Below are 24455 nucleotides of genomic sequence, written 5' to 3' on the forward strand. Positions count from 1 at the left end.
CCAGGAGTCAGCCCTGAGCCCAGAGCCAGGAATCAGCCCTGAGCACAGAGCCAGGAGTCAGCCCTGAGCACCACCGGATGTGACGCAAGCCGCCCTCCTCCCAGTAAACCAGACAGACTCAGCCGGGCCCTGGGCCACACCCTGGGGCATGGCACTGTGCCCAGCACTCCGGGGCACATGCTGATCTTCAGACGTGGCCTTGAGGGGTGCTCCCACCACAGGGCTTTGATTCTCGGGGTCCCCTGAGCCTTCGGGCCTGCCCAGCGGGAGGGGGGACTCACCGGGCGCGTGCAGGCTCCCTGGGGCTTCTCCAGCTCTCCCTGCCGGGACGGAGCGGCCTGTCCTTCCGGTGCTGGGTGCCCCTGGCCGTCGCCCTGCGGTCCTGTGAAGAGGGGCGGCTGGTGGCAGATCTCCGTCCTCCCTGGGAGCTCCCAGCGGAGAGCCGGCGTGTGCCCGCCCCCTTCTCCTCCGGAAGGCGACAGGAGCCGTCTCGTGGGTGGTTCTGGGGCGCGAGGAACCGAGGCTCGTGATCTGGCATTCTCCGGCCCTGCTTGAATGTGCCCAGATCTGGGCTCCTGGTCCGGATTGTGCTCCTGGGCGTTCTCCTGGGGCGCCTTGTTTGTGACCCCCCCCACACAGGGAAGAGCCCCGTGGCCCTGGCGCCCCTTGGCCCACGCACACGCGCGATCTCCAGGGCCCACTCCCGTCTCCTGTCATCTTTCCCGTGCCGGGAGGGGCGGAGCGCCATGAATATGTTCTTCACACCAGCGTGGGGTCTTGGCCGTGCTCCGTGGTGGACGCGCGTCCCCACAGGACACGCGGGGGCAGGGCACAGTGCAGGGGGAGCAGAGGAGGGGGGGTTCTGAGGGGCTGGGGCTGGGGGTGCGTGTGGGCGCCATGGAGGGGGTGGGGCTGGCTACCCCCAGGCCTGCGGTTCCAGGCTCTGCTGGGGTGGCCCCTATTAAACAGGAGAACGAAATGGGGGCAAAAGAGCACCGCGGGGGGGGGGCACTTTCCTTGCATGTGTCCAACCCGGTTGAACCCGACACCACATGCAGTTCCCCAAGCCCTGCCAGGAGTGATCCCGGAGCACCACTGGGTGTGGTGACAGAGACAGAGACAGAGAGGGGGGCACCAGGAGTGAAGCTAGCGTGGCCGGGCCTGTGGCTTCTGCCCTTCATGTTGAGCTTATTTCCTGGACTGACCTGTTCTCCTAGGATATAGACTTAGAATTTCCCTTTGTTTTTAACTTGTGAACCAGCAGCTCCTGGGCTCCTCCCAGCTGTGTGTGTGTGTGTGTGTGTGTGTGTGTGTTGGGGGGGCGGGGGTACTCCTGGTTGTGTTTGGGAGATCCACTTTCTGGCCCCTGAGTTAGCTCAGGGAAGAGCAAAGGCAGCCCAGGAGCTAGGACCGGGGAGTCCAGCACCTAAGGCCTCTCAGGCCGCAGGCCCCATTGCAGCTCCCCGAGGCCCGCCAGGAGTGACTCCTGAGCACAGGGCCAGGAGCAAGCCCTGAGCACTGCCAAATGTAGAGCAAGGTGGGGGGAGCATGAGAGAGGGAGGGAGAGAGAGAGGAGGGAGAGGTAGAGGGAGAGAGGAAGGGGAAGGAGTGAGGGAGAGGGAGAAAGGGAGGGACAGAGGGATGGGGGGAGAGAGAGAGAGAGAGAGAGAGAGAGAGAGAGAGAGAGAGAGAGAGAGAGAGAGAGCTTCATGAGGTGTCCTTCGGTCCTGGTCCCTTGAGAAGTGACTTTAATGTCACTTTTTTCCCCTTATTTTTTGTTTGTTTATTTTTGGGCCACACCGAGATGCTCAGGGGCGACACCTGGCTCTGCACGCAGGAATTACTCCTGGCGGTGCTCGGGGGACTGCATGTAGTGCTGGGAATCGAACCCAAGTCGCTTCCGTGCCAGGCAAGCGCCCTCCCCACTGTACAGTCGCTCTGGCCCCTGGCTGCCACTCCGTGAAGCTGTGCCGGGTTTTGTTTCCATTTGTTTCTGGCTTGGGGGCTGCCCCGGCTCTGCCCAGGGCTTGCTCCTGGCCCTGGACTCGGTCGCTCCTGGCGGGACCCGGGGCACGTGCGTGACTCTGGGGCCAGCCGCCATCTGCATGCGAGGCCGAGAGCGCCACCCCCTGTGCCATCTCCCGGCCATCAGCACTGTGTTAATAAACGCCGTCTCTCGCCTGAGACTGGAGGCTGTGAGGGCGTCACGGGGTGATCATCCCCAAGCCATTGTCACATTTCCTGAGGAGCACAGTGAGGCCCGCCGTCTCCCTCCTGACAACCTGATGGGCCGTGTTTGCCAAGCGCTCTTAAACTTGGTTCCTTGTGGAGTCTCTTGAAGTAGATTTTTATAAAGTCACTTGGTTATTTGGGGGAAAGGGGCGCTCCCAAGCAGTGCTCAGGAGACCTAGGACCCCCGCAGCGGTTTAGCGCAGAAGCCGGAGGATGCAGTGCTGGGGCCACGCCCTGAGATGCTGCACCCAGCGATGCTCAGGGGGGCCATGTGGTGCCAGGGAGGGAGCCAGGTGGCGGCATGCCCATCGGGCAGCCTCCTGGGGGTCCTCACGGCGTGGGCGTGAAGACAGGTTATCCGGGCTGGGGGAGAGGCCCGTTTCTTTCAGGAGCTGGAGGGTTGGGTTTGTGGGGGTACAGGGGTTCCTGAGGGGGGCGCCGAGGGCGGGGGGCGTGTCTGGGCGAGCAGCTTCCTTTGCTGTCTGACATGACACAGGAGAGGAAGGAGGAAGCGGGGGGGAAAGGGCGGAGCACAGGGGTCCAGGCCTGCCCTAGACCAGGCTCAGAGTGTGTGTGTGTGTGTGTGTGTGTGTGTGTGTGTGTGTGTGTGTGTGTGTGTGTTGGGGAATGGGGGTGGAGCTGAGGGGCTCTGGGGATGGCGGGTAGCTCCCACAAATAGCTCTGTCACCGAGGTGAGGGGCTCCCCGATAGCCTGTCACTGAGATGGGGGTGCTCTCCCAGTCTCCCTGTCACTGCGTTTCTTCCTGAACCAGCAGCTTCACCTCCCTGTGCCCAGTTTTGTCAGTGCCAGATCAGGGGCTACCAGAAAGATCGGGGGAACTCGCCCATGAGAGTATGTGGCCATCTGGTCTCTCACAGCCCTGAGGCCTGGCGGGTGCTAGAGGCTGTGTTGTTCCCGTTTTCAGTCACTGTGTTTTAATGGTGTCTACAGTGGTTTCCTGGACTGGAGCGAGAGCACAGCGGGTAGGGTGTTTGCCTTGCATTGGGCCAACCCGGGTTCGATTCCTCCGCCCCTCTCGGAGAGCCCGGCAAGCTACTGAGAGTATCCCGCCCACATGGCAGAGCCTGGCAAGCTCCCCGTGGCGTACTGGATATGCCAAAAACAGTCACAAGTCTCACAATGGAGACGTGACTGGTGCCCACTCGAGCAAATCGGTGAGCAACGGGACGACAGTGCTACATGGTGGTTTTAAACTATAAATTTGGAGACTCCTTCAGGAGACCTCTCCCGTAACCTGGGAACTTTCCTGCCTTCCTTTCCCCTTCCTTAAATAATGTCTTTTCTGAATCTGGGAGGGAAAGTGTGAAATAGAACTCCCCCTTGGTGGAGGCCGGGTTCTAGAGGCGCAGCGTTTGCGGGAAGAGCTCAGAGGCTGGCCCCGCGGGTAGGCGGGAGGTCGGTTGCAGTGTGGGAGTCTGTGCACCAGGGGGCGCTGTTGGCCCAGGAATGGCGCTTGGCGTTCCCCCAGCTCTAAGGCCCCAAAGCCGGTCTCTGGAGGGAGGTGAGTCTCAGGACCTTCTCTCCAAGGAGGCCCACCCGGTGCCCTTCTAGGAGCAACCACTGGCCCCTGGATGCCATAGCGCACGTAAAGAGGACTCGACATCACAAATGAGCGGGCCCTGGTCCTTTAAGGACAGAGAGGAAAACGATGCGCTCGATTTGACAACTTTCCTCTCGACTTGAGGCCTTTGTTCCTGGGCACCTGGGGTCCTGGGCTGGCAGCCCCAGGCGCGCTCGGCACTGCTGAAATAAAGGTTTTCTTTCTCGTTTCTAGATCCGCGGGTTCCTGTCGCGCTTTGACAACGTCCTTCCCGTCAGCCAGGCCTTTGACAAGTGCACGGCCTGTTCTTCCAAAGTAAGTCACTCCGAGAGCGAGGGCCAGGGGGGCCCCCCTCACCTCTCAGCCAGACCCCGAAAGGCTTTTCTTATGCGGGGCTGGGGCTGGGCAGGGGAATCTGAAGAAGAAAAAACAGAAAGGAAGCATCTGAGGAGTTTCTTGCTTCCTTTCCCCCTTGTGAGTAGCTCCATTAGCGCATCCAAAGGTGGCTGGAGGGGCTGGAGTGATAACACAGTGGGTAGGGCGTTTGCCTTGCACACGGCTGATCCAGGTTCAACTCCCAGCATCCCATATGGTCCCCCGAGCACCGCCAGGAGTAATTCCTGAGTGCAATGCCAGGAGTGACCCCTGTGCATCACCGGCTGTGATCCCCCCCCTAAAAAAAGAGGTGGCTGGAGTAGCCGGTTAGTCCCGTGCCAGGCTTGCGTCCAGTTGATTTTGACTGGCCTTGGTTCCTCCCAGAGTGTCCCTCCCTCTCTCGGACCTTCCTTAAGCCGTGTTCTAGGTCACCGGGAGGCCAAGGGAGGCCAGGCTGCAGCGTGGAGAGCCACATCCAGACAAGGAAAAGTAGAGCGCGATTCGGGGCCCGGTCTGGGGAGCCAGTGGGAGGCCCCTTCGATGTTCATCTTCCCAGAAGCTCGAAACACAGCAGTGGCCAGGGCTGGGGGAAGCTGCTGAGAAGGCCCCGCGGCCTCCCTGCCCGGCTGGGTGTCCGGGGGTGGCCTGGAGTGACCCCGGGGCTTCCTGCTTGGGACCCCTCTCCCGGCAATCAAAATGGAGCCGGTGCATTGCCCACTGCCAGGGGCCAGACTGGCGTGCTCAGTCCCCAGTAGTGGCCGGCCACCCCTTCAGACGTGGGGACACATGGCAGGCAGGGGTCTGAATTCCAGAAGGACCCAGCAGGCTGAGCTGACGAGATGCTGGGGCGACCTTGCCTGAGCGGAACAGTCGCGCCCGTTTCTCTCAAAAGACTCCTAAGAGTTGGCGGTGTTGGCCCGCCGGGGGGTTCCGCGTGTCCCGCCACACAGCAGCTTCCGTTGCTCCTTTCCCACACACAAAAGGGAGACATGGCTCCTGGCGGCTCTCGGCAGGCCCCTGGCGCTCAGTTTGGGTGGCGCCCGAGTCAGTGGCTTCCCACAAGGTGGCCCTGCACTGACCAGGACCAAGGCTGGCGCCACGAGCTCCTCCATCCCCGGGGAAGCAGGAGCCTTAGGGTTCTGGGGACCACCCTCCCGGGATAGCTGAGCTCGCTGGGGTCAGGACGCCGGGCCGTGTCGTCTGCGCGGGGAGGTCCTTTGGCACAGGTGCTCGAGGTTGCTCTGTGCCTTCCTGTCATCTGGCTGACCAGTGAGAATAAAGGGGATTGGGCCCTCCGGTGAAACACAAACGCTCCTTCTCGGTTTTATTTCTAATTAAATTAGCCCTTGAGATCTTGCAGAGAAAAGAATCACTTTCACACTTGCTGGCGGAGGCCCCTCTCGTCTCGTGAAAGAGAGTCGCTGTGTGTTTCCCTCTCGCTGTAAGCATTAGTTTTCAGTGTGGGTATCACTTTTTCGTTCGCAAAATGATTTCCTCTTGGTGGTCATTCTCAGAACCCTGCTCTACATAAACACACCGGGCGATTTAATACAGACTGACGTGGATTTTAACAGCTGTGCTATTCCCAGAGCGATCGCTTTTCATGTGGTCTGGGTATTGAATTTCCTTTGTGCTGAAAAGGTTGCTTCATTGGTGCGCGGATTTCCTTACAGTAGAAACACAGCATTTACTTCCTTGGCTAACTTCTTTATTCGCTTAGGAGCATGTCATTCTCTATTATCTGCAGGCCCAGCATTAATACTTTGAAACGACAAATCCAATTACATCTTCCTCTCCGCACATGTGAATTTTTCTTAATGCGTACTTAGCATAATGGGTTCTTGTACCGACTCATGTCTCAGTTGTTGTTCAAGAAGATCCTTGGGGGCTAAAAATGGCCTTAAAAAAACACTCTCCTTCGACATCCATGAGGCACTGTTTTCCCTTTGACAGTTTTAGGTATTTTTGCTTCTCTCTAAGACCAAAACCGTTGCTGGGGTCTTGATAGGATCACCAAGAGACAGGAAAATCGCAAGGGTTGGTAATGACCACTTCTGAATAATAGCGCCCTCTTTATGCGTGTGTTTAGATACGTATGTATGACTGTTTGTGTGTGAATGTGTCTCTGTATGTGTCTGCCTTGTGTGCCACATGGATATGTCTGCATGCATGTATGTGTGTTATGTCTATGTCTATGTCTGGGTGTGTGTAGATGGTCTCTGTATACATACACATGTGTGTATGTGCTGTCTGACGCTTTGTTGCTCTGTGTGTGTGAGTGTGTGTGTGTGTGTGTGTGTGTCCATGCACATGTGTATTTGTGTGAGTGTGTGTTTACAGGGAAGAATGCAGACCTCTACTTCTGTGGCTTTTGCAAAACTCTCCTTTGACTTCAGCTTGGAGTCGAGCCAGGAGAATTGTTGCTTTTTATAGAGAAATATTGAAGAATCTGGAGAGGGAGAGAGGAGTGACTTTCATCCCAATTTCTGTTCACAGCCATATTCGACTTTCTCAGAGGACAGTATCTGCTACCAGAACCTCAAAAAAACAAAAACAAAACAAAAAGCAAAACAAAACAACACCCAAAACTCTGAGTTGGATTTCAGTTTTTAAAAGGAATTTAGAGCCAGCTAAAGTCCCATAGAATTGGTACTAGAGGGGGGAGGTGTAATTCTGAAACCAAGATTCTTTGTGTGTGAGTGTGTGTGTGTGTGTGTGTGCGCGCGCGCGCGTAAGATTGATGTAAGGCTTTTATATTGTTGACACATGTTTTTGACCTCTGAGCTACTGCAACGCCAGCTTAAAAACTTATTCTTTTGTGGATGTGTTCGGGCTGCATCTGGCGGGGCTCCGGGCTCTCTCTGGCCCTGTGCTCGGGGGTCTCTCCTGAGAGGGTGCCCAAACCTGGGCCAGCCACATGCAGGGCGAGGGCTCTGCCCGCTGTACTGTCTCTCCGGCCTGGAAACCAATGTTCTTGGAAGAATTTCTCATAATTTATTGTCTTTATTCTTATGAGGCTGTCACCTTCTTTTTTTTTTAGAGAAGTTAGGGCATTTGGGAGGAGCTTCCTATTTTATATAATTTAAAACTTACAGAAAAGTTGCGAGGATTTCCTGTATGCCCTTTACCCAGATTTCACCAGTTGCTTACATTTGTTCCCATTTCTCTGTGTGTGTATGTGTGTGTGTGTGTGTGTGTGTGTGTGTGTGTGTGAGAGAGAGAGAGAGAGAGAGAATGACCCTCCTCCACCCTTCTCCTTTGTGAAACCTTACGAGCCAATCAGTGCCCTTGTCCCTCACAACTTGCCAGGCTGCCCAGTGTCCTTTTCCCCAGAATAAGGGTCACTTCTTCCCTAAACACAAGCTGTGCATCAAATCCCGGCGATTCCAGTGGCCGGGCCCTGTCCCCCCTCTGCCGTCTGACCCTCAGTGCTCCACCCCCCGCAAGTTGCTTTTCCCGCCTTTCCTGGGTCGCAGGCCACACAGTTCAGTCCGGGATCGGGCGTTGCATGGAGTTGTCATGTCTCTTTGGCTCCCCTCACTCTGGAAAAGTTCCTCGGGCGTTTCTTTGTCTCTCTTAACCTCGGCGTGTTGACGTCTTGCCAGCTACGCCGTCCATTTCCCGGGATGCGGATTTGTCTAATGTTTCTTTATGATTGGATTCAGGTTGTGAATTTCTTGGCAGGGATACAAAGGAAGCGATGATGTAGCCCTGTGTGTGTGTGTGTGCGTGTGCTTGTGTGTGTGTGTGTGTGTGTGTGTGTGTGTGTTGGGGACCGAGAAGATGAATTCTCTCGCCTTGGGTGATGCTCACGCCCCCTCTCGCGGCGCTGGGAAGCTGGGCTGCGGTCATTGTGGGCACCATTGCTCATATGCCCACGTCTGGAATATACAGACGAGCTTGGAAGTTGCCAGCTCCTGTCTCCAGGGCAGGCGGGCCCCGCTCCCTGGAGTTTGATATCTGCCTGTGCCCATTTTCATCTGGGGAAGACAAACTGTCAGCGAAAGGCACAGATCTAAAAAGTAGAACCCGGGGCTGGAGTGATAGCACAGTGGGGAGGGCGCTTGCCTTGCACGTGGCTGTCCTCAGTTCAATCCCCGACATCCCATAGGACCTCCCCGAGCCCCGCCAGGAGTGATCCCTGAGCACAGAGCCAGGAGCAGCCCCTGAGCATCGCCGGGTGTGACCCCAAAACAAAAAGCTAAACAAATTTAGCTCTGTTCTGACTTTGTCAGCACCCAAGTGAGGCTCCTGTCCAAGGGGACCCGGGAGGTGGCCATGGTGTCCCTGCTCTTCCCTGGGAGAAGCGAGCGAGGCGTCCTCTGGGCTGTGTGTTCGGCGTGTGTCTCTGAAGCTGGAAGTTGACTTGATCTGCAGAGGGGTGCCCTCCCCGCAGCCTCGGGGGTCCTACGGCGTTGTGAGGAAGCCAGCCCTCGAGGCCAGACACTGTGGTGGTGGCACGAGGGGTCTTCCCCCGGCATTCCCCTGGGAGGGTCCTTCTGATGCTGCTTCCCCCAGGACCCGCCCCGATGGCATGATTGATCGTTGGGTGCATCCTGAGGACCGAGGGATCGGGTGTCCCGGCACGAGCCAGCTCCCACTCTCCCCTGGCCTTTGTCGTGGCTGCCCTGCTCGTGGCTGCTGGCTGAGACATGAGCCTCCCTCCTCCGTCCCATTCCCCTCACGTCCAACTGTCGCTCGCACAGCCTGTCCCCTCAGCATCCTGGGAGCATCCATTTGGGAGGCAGAAAGGCCACGTCCGAGTCCCCTGTGTACCCGGGAGCGGGTGTTTGTTCCTCGCCTGCGTGATGGGGGGGCGCCCGGCTCTGGCCTCGCCCCGACCGCACGCTGCGCCTGGTGGCTGGGGGCGAGGGGGCGGTGGGGAGGGAGTGGCATGTGGGGAAGGCGTTCCGGCCGAGGAGTCCCGGGGGGCACAGAGGCACAGCGACGTGGCAGCCGTGGCCGTGGCTGAGGACACGGCAGGGACGAGCCCCAGACGCTCCTTTCCGGCCGTGCAGTCACGGTCACGTCTCTTCCTCGGAGCCGGGAGCTGGTGGCGCTTTGTCTGCACGCCGGCAACTGCTGTTTTGAAGTTTCTGATCCTTTTCTAAAACTTCCTCACCTAGCCCCAAGCTTAGGGGCTTTCCAGCAGCTGTGGCGGGGTGGCGTGGAGGGCAGGAAGCGGGGGGGATTTCCAGGGTTCTGGCTCTGTGTCCCAAATGACCGGGACCGAGGTGCCCTGCCGCGCCCCCCCCACCCCCTACCCACCTCCGTCGCTCCTTTTGCTAAGTGAGTCACTTGGATGAGGTAAACGCTGATCCTCGGTGGATGCTGGAAGTTTCTAGCATTTACATTTCCTTTGCTCTTAGTCCGTATTCCATAGACCCTGCATTTGTTTCGTTTTTTATTGTATTGTTTTGGGACCACCCCCGGCCGTGCTCAGGGCTGACTCCTGCTCTGTGCTCAGGGATCACTCCTTCTGAGACTTGGGGGGTCTCTCTGGGGTGCCGGGATCAAGCCTGGGTCGGCCCCGTGCCAGGCCAGCACCGCTCCTCCCCCTCCCCCACCACACACACACACACACACTGCACCACCTCTCCGGCCCCAGATGGTGCCTTTCGGGTGGTGGGAAAGAAGGCGGTTGGGGCTCTCCCAGCCGCTCCGGGTCCCTGGAAGTTGTTCCCCGCTCAGTGCGTCCCACGTGGTCCTGGATGGTTCTCTCCCAGGTTCGAATAAGCTGGGGCTGGAGCAAGAGCCAGCGCCCCGCCCCACCGAGTCCGGCTGCCCCCGCTCCCCGGCTTCGGAAGGTTTCGGGTCTCGAAGGTTCCCCAGGACTGGCCAGTGCCCAGTCCTCGGGCAGGAGTCTCGCGCGCTCGCCCAGTGGCAGACACCACTCCAGACTGGGCCACCGCCAGGCCTCCCTCCTCCTTCCAGAGGGACATAAATCTCGGGTTCGGAGAACGATGAGTCACCCCTCGGCTCCCCTTTCCTGCCCGCTGCGCCCAGGGCGCCCCCCGCCCCCGCCCGGTTCCAGCGCGTGATGGATTCCATACGCCACTGTGTGTTGTAAACCGAATCCCACATCTCGTCCTTAGCAACGAGTGTTTCCCTGCCGCCCGGGGCCTCGGGGCTCCCAGAAGGATGTGGAGCGTCCAGCTGGCCAGAGGCATCGTGGAAGGCCGGAGGGCGGCCTGGCCTCAGCTCCCGGCGCCCCAGCAGCTCGAGGAAGCCTCGGTGCCCTCGCGCAGGGCCGGGAAAATGGGCCCCTTCCCAGGGAAGTGGCCGTTCCCCGTGGCCTGAGTGCCCAGGCCGGCCTCTCTCTCCCTGCTGTGGGGACCGAAGTGAACGTCCAAAATGAGAGTCCAGCCAAAACCCCGTGTCCACAGAAGGCATCTCAGGGCGAGAGGCGCTTTTCATGGGCTCTGTGCTGACTCCCGGGGGTAGGAGAGGCCCGAGTTGCGGGTCACGGCGGGAACCTTCCCTCGTGGCTCTCAGCTATGTGTCCCGGCCCTGGGGCGTGGCCACCGGCACACACGTGGCTCCCTGGCGCCCAGCTGGCCCCAGGGGTCCCTCTCGCTGTCCAGCCCGTGGCCTCCCTCTGTCTAACTGGCACTGGCTGGTCTCCAGGGCACTAATTTGGGGTTCTGTGTCCCCTGGCCAGCCCTTGATGCGGCTCCCTGGAATCGTGAGCCAGGGACCCCTGTTCAGACCTAGCAGTGTCTGTCACACACAGGCCCCGCAGGTCCCCAAACATGCCTCCGGATCCTCGGAAGGGAAGGCAGACGCCCTTGCTCCTTCCCAGCCTCTCCCGGGGTCCCTGCCTGCCCACACCCCTCTCTTGGGGCTCCTTCAGCCACGCCAGACCCCTCAGCTGTTCCACTCCCGAGGTTCAGCTGAGCCCTGGCACCTGCTCAGACAGAGGGCAGAGGGGGCCGGCTGCTGCCCAGTCCCCAGGCTTCTGTCACTTCTGTGGTACATCCCCTCCTCCCCTCCAGAGGGCAACAGGGGGCTAAGGTGCCGCTCTTTGAACCAAGGACGCCTCTAGCTTGGGCATGTTTTATGGATTTACACGCTTGTGGTACGTCCACAGGTTGTATCCAATAAACACCGCCCTAGGGTATTTGAAACACCCAAACATATGGGACCTGAATTTACTTTAACAGCAGTTGCCGTAGCTGTCCGGCTGGCGGGCTCCAGGTAGCGATGTGTGCTATGGTTTGGGGTGATACAAAGAGGAAACTGCTGGCTCTGCGATAAGGAATCACACCTGGCGGTGCTCAGGGGACCTTAGGAGATGCTGGGGATCAAATCCAGGTGGGCTGACGGAGGTGAAGAAGGCAGCTCTGGCGTGACGGGTGATTGCTTTCAGGATAGCACTGTAGCACTGTCATCCCGTTGTTCATCGATTTGCTTGAGCAAGCACCAGTAACGTCTCCATTGTGAGACTTATAACTGTTTTTGGCATATCGAATATGCCACGGGGAGCTTGCCAGGCTCTGCCGTGCAGACGGGATATTCTCGGTAGCTTGCTGGGCTCTCCGAGAGGGATGGAGGAATCCAACCCGGGTCGGCCGCGTGCAAGGCAAATACCCTACCTGCTGTGCTATTGCTCCAGTCCCTGATCTCAGGATAAGCCAGTGAAATTACCCCACATGACTTGATCATTCAAGGGTATCATAATTTGAGCACCTTTAAATTTGGGGACACTACACGTGGCTGTGTGTAGGATAACATTGGTTTGTCCTTTCTACCTTGCCACAGGGAGCTTAGATTTATTGGGTTACTCCCATCACAGTGCTCCCACTCCTCTGTGTTTATTTGTAACCTCTTTTTGTGCTCTGTTGACTTATAAGTAATTGTTTTTCTCTTCTCCTTAAGTCCTTTGCATAGCTAGTTCAGAGCAATGACCTTTTTGTATGGACACAGGAAGATAATGTTACGCTTTTGTAACTTGGGAGTTAATTGACTCTGAATGATATTCACCCCTGGGCATCTGTTCTCTTGACTTAAGCCTCAGTTTCCCTTACTTCCTAGCACCCCAAAAGCCGGGTCCTGATGGACTGGATGGACCCAGGGCAAGCTGTGAGCCACCCTGGCATCGAAATGGGCCAGGCCGAAGTGCATAATATTTAACTATAAGAGCATGGTCATGGACAAAGTCTGTCATGATTCAAAAAGTAATAACTGGAGTAGGACCCTGCTTGGGTTAGGAAAGATTAATCTGGCCTGAGCACTGTAGTCTGAGATCTATAGCGAGATGTCCCCAGAAGAGCCACCCTAAAGCTCAATTATCTTTTACTGTGTCCATACAGAATAACTAATATTAAGAAGTAGAATTAAGAAGTTAATTAGGGGGGGCTGGAGTGATAGCACAGCAAGTAGGGCATTTGCCTTGCACGCAGCTGATCCGGGTTCGATTCCCAGCACCCCATATGGTCCCCTGAGCACCGCCAAGAGTAATTCCTGAGTGCAGAGCCAGGAGTAACCCCTGAGCATCTCCAGGTGTGACCCAAAAAGAAAAAAAAAAAGAAGTTAATTAGGATGTTACTTAAGTTATTGGACGAAGGAGAGGAGAAACACCCCTAGGTGGTGTTTCCTCCCTTGAACCTGATTGGGGATCAGGAAGGGCTTTGGATATGTTGATTTTGCTACCGGACGGGGTGTGGCGTCCACCCCCAATGCAGGCAGTTGGGGAGAGACTGGAGAGAGAGCAGGGCAGCAGGACGGAGCGACGGAGCGCGGAGAGACCAGCCAGGGACAGAGGGGGAAGAACGGAGGGGAAGACTGCAGGAGCAGGCGCGTGGAGAGACGAGAGACGCGGTTGCGAGAGGAGTGCGGAGCGCTGATCGGGAGAGACAGGAGGAGTCGGGAACGAGGGGCCGTGTGAGACTAGAAGGGGGGCGCTCAGAGAGCCTGGCACAGGCGCCTGGGGAGAACAGAACAAACGGCAGCTGATCGCCAACCAGGCTGGCGGCCTCACTTCCTCCTTCGCCCGCCCGTGGCATTGGCCGTCCAGAGTGGGGAAGCGGCCTGAGTCCACCCAACGCGGGTGGTCAGAGAGAGAGCCGCACAGGGGGTCTCCCTAGCCACCCCGTGATCACACAGCTGGCGTCCCTGGCAGGGACCCCACGGAGTGCCAGAGACGGGACCCAGTCGGCCCTGTGCAGGGCAGGTGCCCTCCTGCGGTACTCTCCCTCCCGCCCAGTTTCAGCATCTTTTTTTTTTTTTTCTTTTTGGGTCATACCCAGCGAGGCACTGGAGCCATAGTACAGTGGGTAGGGCATTTGCCTTGCACATGGCCAACCTGGGTTCGATTCCTCTATCCCTCTTGGAGAGCCCGGCAAGCTACCGAAAGTATCCCACCTGCACGGCAGAGCCTGGCAAGCTCCCTGTGGTGTATTCGATATGCCAAAAACAGTACCAAGTCTCACCATGGAGACGTTACTGGTGCTCTCTCATGCAAATCGATGAACATCAGTAGGACAGTGCTACAGTGCTACCAGCGATGCACAGGGGTTACTCCTGGCTCTGCACTCAAGAATTACTCCTGGCGATGCTCAGGGGACCATATGGGATGCTGGGAATCGAACCCGAGTCAGCCATGTGCAAGGCAAATGCCCTACTCGCTGTGCTATAGCTCCAGCCCCCATGTGGGCAGTGCAGAAGGGGTCTCTAGGTCCTCACAAATGGTTGGGGCTCTCCAAATCCCTGTCGGAGATGAACGTCTGGTTGACAAATGGCCCCCAGTACAGCACCCCCCGCTGGCCGGCACTGAGCACTGGCGCCTCGGGAGCCCCGGGGGCGCTGTCCCCACTGCTGTCCCTCCTTGTCCTGGTGTTCGCTCTCTCCTTCCTTTCCTGTTCGCTCTCTTGTCCCTTTCCCTTGCTGCTGCTCTCAGTGATTCGTCGTCGTGCTGGAAGACCGTTTCCAGCGTTTCTTAAAACGAGCCTTCAGGATTTGTCCAGGGCGACTCCACTTCAGTGAGGGGGCGCGTTCTGACAGCGAGCTCTCGGGAGGGTCTTGTTTGTTCCTGCCGGGTTTTGTAATTTTTTTTTTTCTTTTCACGAAAGGGCCTTCTTGTAGCCCAGCCAGGTGCACAGCCTCCTGTGTACCCTGCCGGGCACCCCTCCTCCTCCCACCGGCTGTTGATGTCACATTTCACGTGACCAGGCTGACAAACCCTGTGGTCTGGCCCTCCCAGTTCTTAGCCGCTCTTTCTTCATAAAAGCTCGGTGAAAGGGTTTTTCTTCTGAACTCAGAAGACAAGACAGATGGCTGTGGGCTGGCTGAGCAGGCACCCTGGCTTCAGAGCAGCCCCAAGGGGGAAAATGCTCTTTCAGGCCCCACAGGGCACCAGCAGGGCACCGCAACAGCCGCCGGGGCCAGCTCTGGGGTCTTGACACCCTTTGGGAATGATTATTAGTGTTATTGTTGGTTTCTGGGCCCCCCTGGCCATGCTCAGGGCTTGCTCCGGGCTCTGCACTCAGAAATGACTACAGATGCTGCTCGGGTCCCTGTGGGATGCCGGGATTCGAACCCTGGCTGGCTGCTAGCAAGGCAAGCGCCCTCCCCGCTGTCCTGTTGCTCGGGCCCCCATCGTGTTGGTGTCTGAAAGGATCAGCTTCATGGCATCCCGGCCTGACCCCCAGGGCTGCCGTGACGGGCAGTGGGAGGGTCCCCGCCAGCCTTGCAGACCTGTGATCCAGCCCTGGACAGTGCCCGTAGGGCTAGGCCTCGCCCGAGCAGTGGCCATGTGTGAGACAGCTGCAGACGGCCCGTGGGCTGGTCACCCTCTGCTCCTGGGACAGGAGGAGGACAAGAGCAGGCTGGACACCTGGACTCTCCTGTCGGGAGAGGCTGGCATCAGCGTGACCAACTCTTGTCTAGGAGACGCCCCGGCTGCCAGCCACTCCCGCTGGCCCCCCTCCCCCGGCCCCCCAGGACCCTCCAAGCAGCTGGGACTGGTGAGCAGGGCTATGCTGGGCAGAACGTGGTCCAGCGAGGACCCGGCTTCTCTGGAGGCCCCGGGCTGCCCCCGCCTGGTCCTCAGGCTCCCCCTGATGGTGAATGCGCCAGTGGGCGCCATCCCTGAAGGGGACGTGCCCCGGTCCCCAGCCTCACTCCCAGCGTGGGCTATGCAGCCCTGCCTACCCCTCATGCTGAGCAGGTCCTTCTGGGCCCCGGGATTCCGGCCTCGAGCCGTCGGCCAGAGTGCTGGCCCTCTGCGGGCTGGACCTGTCTGCCGCGTGCGGGGAACGAGGGACTGGAGCGGTTTGCAAGGGGAGAGAAGAGTGAAAGCATTGGGCAGTATGGCACAGGGTGGCAGTGGCTCAGGGGCCCCGCAAGGGAGGATTGGGGGGCATGGGGCGCGGAGCACCCCAGTGGGCACTGCGGGATTGGACGCACCCAGACTCAGGGCAGCTCCTCGGTGCTCTGGCCGGACTTGGGCCCCTCTCTGGCTCCCCCGGCAGGAAAGAGCTGAAGTCGCGCTGGGTGTCGACGGAGCTTCAGGCAAGCAGGGTCACCCGGGGCCTGGGACCCGCACACTGCCCGCCCCCTCTCACAGAGCCCCACAGCCCAGAGCCTTCCCCTCGCAGGATGGGGCGCCGGGGGGAAGCAGGGAGAGGGCGGGCTGGGCTGGCACAGCTGCAGGAGGGAGCGGCCAGCAGCGGGCGTCCGACTCGCTCCTCTGCACTTGCCAGGAGGGAGATGAGGCAGGGTGGCCGGAGGCGGGAGCGCTAGTGTCGGGACCGTGGCCAGCTCACGGGAGGCCGGGCCTGGGCCCTCTTGGGGTTGGGGTGGGCATGACGCCCCTTTCACTCCAGGGTGTCGCCTGGTTGTGCAAGGACACAGGGATGGTCCCTCCTGCTGCATCTCAGGACGTCTCCTGGATCAACATCCGGGTGGGAACACACCATGAGAAGCAGGTGTGATCCTTGGGAACCAGGTGTGACCCCCCAGGAACCAGGTGTGACCCCTGGGAAACAGGTGTGACTCCCGGGAAGCAGGTGTGACCCCTGGGAAGCAGGTGTGACCCCTGGGAAGCAGGGGTTTGATCCCTGGGAAGCATGTGTGACCCCCGGGAAAGCAGGGCTGTGGGTGCGGGCAGTTCCCAGGCCCCCCCCCCCACCAGTCAGAGGCAGGTGCGGGTCTGGTGAGCTGCTTGGTTTTTGCCTCTAGAACTGGTCACGCCCGACAGTTCGCTTTCCTGCTGGTTCCTTCTGGGCTCGGGTGTTTTTCGGTGTCCGAGAGCTGTGGCGGGCAGCTGCTCGGAGCCGGGCAGCCCCGCGTGGGGACGGAACAAGCTTCTGTTTTGCATTTACTCGAGGAAGTCAGGGAACTGCCTCCCGCCCCTTCCTGGGATAGAGACTTCTCGGCTCTGTGCTTAAGGAACACGCGTTGGGCTGGGGGACAGAGTCCAGGTGCCGGGGGGGAGTCACGCGTTGGGGGGGCGCCTCAGGGAATCTGGGGTATCTGCATTCTCGAGACCGGAGGGTGGTGGTTGGTATTCTTGGCCGGCTCCCAGGCCCGCCGAACCCACAGCCCAGGGCTGTCTCTGTCGCTTCCTGTGGCTCCCGGTGAAGAGAAACAGCCCGTCTCCCCGAGGCCCCGTGGCAAGCCCGGACATCAGCTCCGTCCGCGCCAGTCCTGTGTGGAGCTTCCCGGAAGGTTCCCTCGGGGGAGTCACGGGCTGCGGCAGCTCGGCCGGGCCCGTCCACTCCCCCCTCCGCCGGTGATGGCCCCCAGGCCGGGTCTGTCCACTGCCCCCCTCCGCCGGTGATGGCCCCCAGGCTGGGTCTGTCCACTGCCCCCCTCTGCCGGTGATGGCCCCCAGGCCGGGGCCGTCCACTCCCCCCTCCGCCGGTGATGGCTGGGTCTGTCCACTGCCCCCCTCCGCCAGTGATGGCCCCCAGGCTGGGCCCGTCCACTCCCCCCTCTGCCGGTGAGGGCCCCCAGGCCGGGCCTGTCCACTCCCCCCTCTGTGCAGAGTCAGCAGTGTCCAGCAGTCACCAGTCCTCCTGTGACCGTGACGTGGGTCCCGGCGTCACCAGTCAGTCTCCCTGGAGGCAGAGGCAGGCCCCAGGCTGCTCGTGGCCCCGCTCAGCGGAGAAGCGTGGCGCGTTGCTGGGACGGGACGGAGCTGGCCCTTCTGTTGGGTTCGGATCTAGTGTGAGTGCCCAGAGCCAGAAGTGGGACCCTCTGCCCCCACGGTCGTGCCAGCCTATGTCCAGAGCCGTTTTGCTTTCCTCTGAAATAACGACTTCGGCCCCCCTCCCCGCTCCCACCATGCAGCTTGGGACCTAGACAGTGGACTCGAAGTCGGCCTTCCAATGTGGGTCAGCAGAGTTGGCGCTTGGTCCGGGAGTGCCAGATGCTGAGTCGGGAGAGAAAGAGAGAGGGAGAGGGAGACGGAGAGAGAGACAGAGATGAGAGAGGGAGAGGGAGGGAGAGAGAGAGAAGAAGGAAGAGAGATGGAGGGAGGGAGGGAGGTCACCTGTGATGAGCCCAGGACACCGCGCGGGGTGCCGGGGATCCAACCTGGGTCCGCCACGTGCGAGGGAAGCGCCGTCCCCGCCCTCCTATGGCTCCTGCCCCACCGGCACAAGTTTATTTCTCCTTGGCAAAGCAAGAAAGTCTTTATTGAAACTTACTTAGGAAGCGGGGAGGGGGGAGGGGGACACGCCTGTCGGGGAGGGAGCATGGCCTCTCCAGGGGACGGAAGCAAGCAGACGCCGGGACACGAGCGAGCGAGCCACGCGTGCGAGGGAGGGGCCGGGAGCGGGAGCCGCCCTCCGGCGTCCGTACAGCAGGTTCTCGCCCGGGATCGTTGAGCAGAGGAACCACGGCAGCTGGCGCGCGTCCTTCCCGGCGCCCCCGGGCTATGGCAGCGGGTCCTGCTGAAGGGCCATCCCAGTTCTGCAGAAAGTGCCCGGAGGGCCGGAGCGATAGCACAGCGGGTAGAGCGTTGGCCTTGCACGCGGCCGACCCAGGTTCGATCCCCGGCATCCCATAGGGTTCCCCGAGCACCGCCAGGAGTCATTCCTGAGTGCAGAGCCAGTATAACCCCTGAGCATCGCCGGGTGTGACCCAAAAGGAAAAAAAAAGTGCCCCGTGCCACCTCCACCATGGGGCCTGGTTGGGCCGGCGAGACTGTGGCATGGCAGAGGCGGGAGGCACACGGAGGGCTGGGAGTTTCCTGCTCAGCTGGGGCCGTGGCCCAGCCCTGCCCTCACTGCATCCCCGGCTGGGCCAGATGCGATGTCCTGTTGCTTTTTGGTCTCCTGAGCCCTCGAGGCCCTGATCCGCGGGGAGGCCTGACTGGGAGGCGGTTTGGGCGAGGGCCTGGGTGCAGCGCCCCGGGCTGCCGGCTTGCCCGCCTCAGTCTCAAGGGCGTTTGCTGATGCGGACGGGGATGGGAGAGCGGAGCTGCGCTCTCCGTGTGCTTTGAAGTTTGGGGCATAAAAACTGGAGTCTGGGTCTCGTCAAGCGCAGAAACCCTCATAAACCCTCCCCTGCCGTGGATGGAGGCGCCCCAAGACATAAATCTGGGGTTAAGGTTGGACTTGAAGGGAACCAACGCGGCCTGGCCCCGGCTCAGCTGTGCAGGGTGTGAGTCACCCAGGCACCGGGAGGCTCAGCTGAGCTCCGAGGGCGCCAGGCGCCAGGTGAAGGCAGCAGCGTCGTGACAGGACAACATCGGGATGCTCGTCCACAGATTTACGGCCGGGGATTATTCTCCACCACAGGATCCAGCCAGTGGTCGGGGAGGGAAGGGGAGAGGCCGCCCTGGGAGGGGAGCAGCGGGTGCCAGGAACAAGGCTCAGTGGCATCACGTTCTCCTCACCCACGTGAGGTCCTGGGTCCGAGCCCTCTCTTGCTCCACACGCCCATGCACCACATGCACGCACATGTGCACACGTACACACACACATGCACCTAGAGGGAAAAATAACATAACAAACATGAAGAACTCAGAAATTCTAGATGTTGGCCAGAGCAAACACCGATTGTAAATATATGCGTGTGGTATTACAAGAAGGCAGCGTCAGATTTGAGTTCTTTTTTGGCTTTTTAGTGTCTTTTTTTTTTTTTTTTACTTGGGTCACAGGCGCTGCTCAGGGGTTACTCCTGGCCCTGCACTCTGGTGGGTATTCAGGGAACCTGGTGGTATTCAGGGAACCATATGGGATGCCGGGGATCGAACCCAGGTGTCCCCACTATACTATCGTTCCAGCCCTTGGATTTGAGTTCTCAGAGACATACATTCTCAACCGTAGCTTTGCAGGTGAGAAAAAGAAAAACACTGAAACTAAATGATAAGGCTTATGGGGATTCGTGCCTAAAAGGCTCTCGGAAGAGCTCATTTGTGAGCTGAAAAATTCAAACACCTCGACACAAGAAAATGAAAAACGGGGACCAGAGAAGGCCAGAGAGTGGACAGTGGGAAGGCCCCAGGGTCCAGCCCTGGCCTTCTAGAAAGTGAGAGAGCAGAAAAGGGGCCTCTAGTGAGACGGAAGGTCAGCGCTGGACATTCGTGAACCGAGCCAGAGTCCTCGGTCCCTAACAGCCGCGCTGCAGCTCTGCCTGAACCTGGTGCGGGCCCCCAGGACCCCTGGAGCAGCGGTAGGGGCTCAGCGGGGCCGTGGGCAGGCCACAGCTGACTGGAGACAGTGGGCAGCGTTTTCAAAGGGGAGAAGGACCGGCCAGCCTGGAACTTAGGCCAGGAGGAAGTGGTTGCAAGGAACAGAGAGAAGGTCAGAGATGCTGTATAGATGATTCAGAGCCCACCAGCACCCGTCCCCAAAAGGAGTAGCTGGGGGGGTTGTCCAGGTAAGAAGCCAAAATAAAAAGCAACATGAGGGACTGGGGAGGAAATACAGAGGTGAGGCACTTGGCTTTTGTCCGGCTGACCTGGGTTCGATCCCGTACAGCGTCCTTGGAGAGCCAGCAGGAGTGGTCCCTGGGCATAGCCCGGTATGGCCCCTGGGCGCAAAGAGTTACAAGGAGAAGCAGTGACGCAATCACAGTGACGCCTGTGTCACTCATGAACGAGGTGGATGAGAACAAAATGGGGAAGGTTACTCAGAGGCGATGGGCCCGGAGAGTTTGCAAACGTAAACGGGATCCCACGGCTGCCTGTGAAGTAAGGACGTGACGGGGTGGGCCAGAGCCACAGCACCGCAGGTCGGGGTCTCGCCTTGCATGGGACCCTCCCAGCGCCCGTCACTTGGAGCACCACTAGGAGAGATCCCTGAGGCAGAGCCAGGAGCCGGTCCTGAGCACCGCCTGGCGTGGACAAGCAAAAATGATTGGATACTGGAGAGCTAGCACGGGGGTGGGGGAGGATAAACGCCTTGTGTGCAGCCAAGCCCGGTTTGATCCTCGGACACATGGACTGTCAGGGGTCGCTCCTGAGTAGCCCCTGGACGTTGCCTGGTGTGGCCCACCCTCCAGTCCCCCCAGGGCAAAGATGGATCAAAGGCATTCGCTAAAGCTGTTAAAATAACGGGAATGTACAGCATTCCCTTTATTTATTTTTTTTTTACAAGACCTCCATGCAGGGGCTGGAGTGATAGCACAGCGGGTAGGGCGTTTGCCTTGCACACGACCGATCCGGGTTCGAATCCCAGCATCCCATATGGTCCCCTGAGCACCGCCAGGGGTGATTCCTGAGTGCAGAGCCAGGAGTGACCCCTGTGCATCGCTGGGTGTGACCCAAAAAGCAAAAAAAAAAAAAAAAAAAAGACCTCCACGCAGAGGAATTTTTCAAGCTGATTCGGAGGGTGCCCTATGGTCCGGGTGAGACCATGAGCCAATCCCTGTGACTGGCACAAGTTTGTAAAGTCAGATTATTTGATGATAAGGTTATTTTTATGACAAAATTGAAAGGAGTTTTTTTGTAGATTTAAATGAAGTCCGATGATATTAGCCTTTTCTTTTTCTTTTTCCTGTGTGTTTCCCTTTCATTTGGGGTGGTTGGGAGTCAGAGAAATCAGCTTTTTTTTTTTTTAGAGGCTTAAACTAGTTCTCTGATCCTCCGGCACCCCCCAAACTTAAATGCAGTGAGAATTCCTGAAGAGAAATTCCTCCTCTTTCTCCCCCTTTCTCTTCACGCCGCATACTTGTTTATCGTTCCAAGAATCTTCCTAAGTATTGTTGATGTGTTTTTTCCGGGGTGCACACCGGGCAGTGCTCAGGTCTCACTCCTGGATCCATGCTCAGGGATCAGTCCTGCAGGCTTGGGGGACCCTCAGGGATGCCGGGGATTGAACCCACATCGGGCCCCTGCAAGGCAAGCACCCTCCCCGCAGTACTATCGCTCAGTGTTGCTCTTGTAAGATAAAATCTAGACTTGGTCTGCCTTTAGTTCTGAACAACTCCAGTGGAAAATAATGCAGTGTTGAAAAGGCCGTTCCCAGCTGGGAGGGCTAGGTCGGGTTGAGTGCATCTCTCCATCCGTCTACCCAGATATCCACATATAGACCCACCCACCCATACATACATACATACATACATGTGTTCAACCCACCAGCCTGTCCATCCGTCTATCCATCCACCACCAACTCATCCTCCCGTCTCTCGGCCACCATTCATCTCTGCTCACCCACCATCCGTCCGTCCATCGCGTGTGTTTTGGGTGGACACGGGAGCCGGACACCCGTACGCGCCGTGGCTTACTCCTGGCTCTGAGCTCAGGCATCAGCGCCTGGTAGTGTTTGGGGACCACCCACACATATTTGAGTCATGTCCTCGCCCCTGCTCACCTCTCCCTTCCCCCACTCCCTCCCTCCCTTCCCCCTTTCCTTTCCTTCGAGTCCTTCTTTGACATCTTGGATCATGTCACTGTAAACATCACATGTGCAAGTTTTTTGCGCAAACATGAAGTCCTAGAATCTCTTGGGCACATGCATGCATGTGCGCACGCGCGCACACACACACACACACACACACACACACACACACACACACACACACACACACCCCACACACACACCTGGGAATGTCATTGCTGGTCATATGGCAGCTCGGTGTTGAGCACTTTGTGGAAGCTTCCAGACTGGTCCCTCGCAGCTGCACCTTTTTCGCTCCCGTCAGGGTGGGTGACTGTTCCCCGACTCCCAGTCAGCCCCGGGTCTGGTCTCTATTATTAGCCTCCGACTGGGTGTGAAATAGAATCTTGCTGTGGTTTTGATTTTCCTCGCTCTGATGGCCAGTGACTCCGAACCTCTTTCCGTGCGCCTGTTGGTTCTCGAAGACCTTTTTCTTCCCCTTGAGATCTGCTCAGTCAGTTCCTGTATCCTTGGGGGAAGAGGCCTTGTCTTTTTCCCGATAAGAGATCTTTATATACCGAAGCCTTATGAGTATTTTAAAATATCTTCTCTTGGTGAAGGGATGGGTTATCAAACTTTGTAAGGGAGAAACATGAGCACAAAAATGTATAAATCTGTAACTGTACCCTCACGTTGACTCACTAATTAAAAATAAACTATTAATAAAAAAATATATATATATATCTTCTCTTCCTCTAGGGCTTGTCTTACTTTTCGGGGAGAGCCTTGGAAGTACAGTGGTTTTCCATTTTTGTTCCAGTCCTAATTCATGTATTTCTTTTCCGGGGTTTGTTGCCATAACTCAGTTGTTGGCCCTAAGACATGAGAACTCACTCGGGGGAGGGGGCAATGCTCAGGGCTTTTCTCCTGGCAGTGCTCAGGGGACTTGTATGGGATGCCGGGGTTGAACCTGGGTCAGCCACATGCAAGGCAAACGCCCTCCCTATTGTGCTATTACTCAGGTCCCAGTCAGGATTCTTTTTTTTTGGGGGGGTCACACCCAGCGATGCTCAGGGGTGACTCCTGGCTCTACAGTCAGGAATGACTCCTGGCAGTGTTTAGGGGACCACTGAACACTGGGATGCTGGGGATTGAACCCAAGTCCGCCGTGTATACCGCTCTTGCCCTAGTCCGGGTTCTTTGTAAGAGTATGGTTTTCCTTGCTCATTTATTGCGGCGTATCCCCCATTTTGCGTTCCCTTTTGTGTGTGGTGTATAGTCAGAGCCTCTTCCTTCTTTTGTGTATGACACTTGTCAGCACTGCGTGTTGGGAAGCCACTTCTCTCTTTTCCCCTGGTAGGTGCTTATTATGACCATCAAATATTTAAGGAATTGCTGTTAGACTCTCAGTCCTGTTCCTGTGATCTGCTTTTCTGTTCTTACGCTATTATTACCATAGAACATAAATTATTTCTGCCTTCCAGTATAGTCTGAAGCCATGAAGTATGAGATCATCAGCTGGTTCTTTTTCAAGACCATTTTGATTATTCTGAATCCCTTACATTTCCACCTGCATTTTAAGCTCAACTTGTTACTCCCTTCCCACACGCCACCGGCGTCACCGCACCCCAGAGTTGTCATTAAATGTCACCCAGCTCTCAGAGATGATCACCTCCTTACCCATCTTAAGCCTGCGTCTTTGTATTTATTTTATTCTTTGATTTATTTTTTTTTTGGTTGTTTGTTTGTTTGGGAGACCAGAGCAATGGCCAGGAGGGGTCCTGAACACTTTGGGGTGTGCCCAATACCTCCACACTCCTCAGAAAATAGTGCTAGCAGGTTTTTTTTTTTTATGATGAATTTCGCGGCTGGAGCAATAGCACAATGGGTAGGGCGTTTGCCTTGCACTCGGCCCACCCGGGTTCGATTCCTCCACCCCTCTCGGAGAGCCCACAAGCTCTGAGAGTATCTCGCCTGCATGGCAGAGCCTGGCAAGCTCCCTGTGGTCTGTTCAATATGCCAAAAACAGTAACAACAAGTCTCACAGTGGAGACGTTACTGGTGCCCACTTGAGCAAATTGATGAACAATGGGATGACAGTGCTACAGTGCTATTAAAAAATAATAATTCGGGGGCTCGAGCGGTAGTCCAGTGCCTCCCCCGCGGCCGACCTGGCATCCCATATTGTCCTTCAAGCTCCGCCAGGAGGAATTCCTGAGCACAGAGCCAGGAGCAACGCTGAACATCACTGGGTGTGGCCAAAACACAAGTAATAATAATAATAACAATAATAATAGTAACAGCAGCAACAATTATTGACTAGCATTTATTTGATTTTTCACACTTTGAACCAACCAGGATTTCCCAATATACCACTTTAATATTTTGAAATTATGTTTTAAGACCATAAGTTGTCACTGTTACTTAATTTACTTATTTATTTATGTTTGGTTTTGGTGGACGGCCCTACCCAGCGATTCTCGGGCACTGTTCCAGGCCCTGTGCTGAGAACTGA

General features: G+C 57.7%; 1 protein-coding gene across 2 annotated transcripts in view; it reads left to right on the top strand.

The window, feature by feature from the left end:
• The window catches only part of ATG7 (autophagy related 7), a 164992-nt gene that overhangs the window by 63993 nt on the left and 76544 nt on the right, over positions 1-24455 (top strand). For both annotated transcript variants that reach the window (XM_055136278.1, XM_055136279.1), the window contains exon 17: positions 4029-4109. In XM_055136278.1, the coding sequence (XP_054992253.1) occupies positions 4029-4109 (81 nt within the window). The remainder of the gene's footprint in view (positions 1-4028; positions 4110-24455) is intronic.

This window comes from Sorex araneus, chromosome 4 (genome assembly GCF_027595985.1).
Source record: "Sorex araneus isolate mSorAra2 chromosome 4, mSorAra2.pri, whole genome shotgun sequence".
NCBI classification, from domain to species: domain Eukaryota; kingdom Metazoa; phylum Chordata; class Mammalia; order Eulipotyphla; family Soricidae; genus Sorex; species Sorex araneus.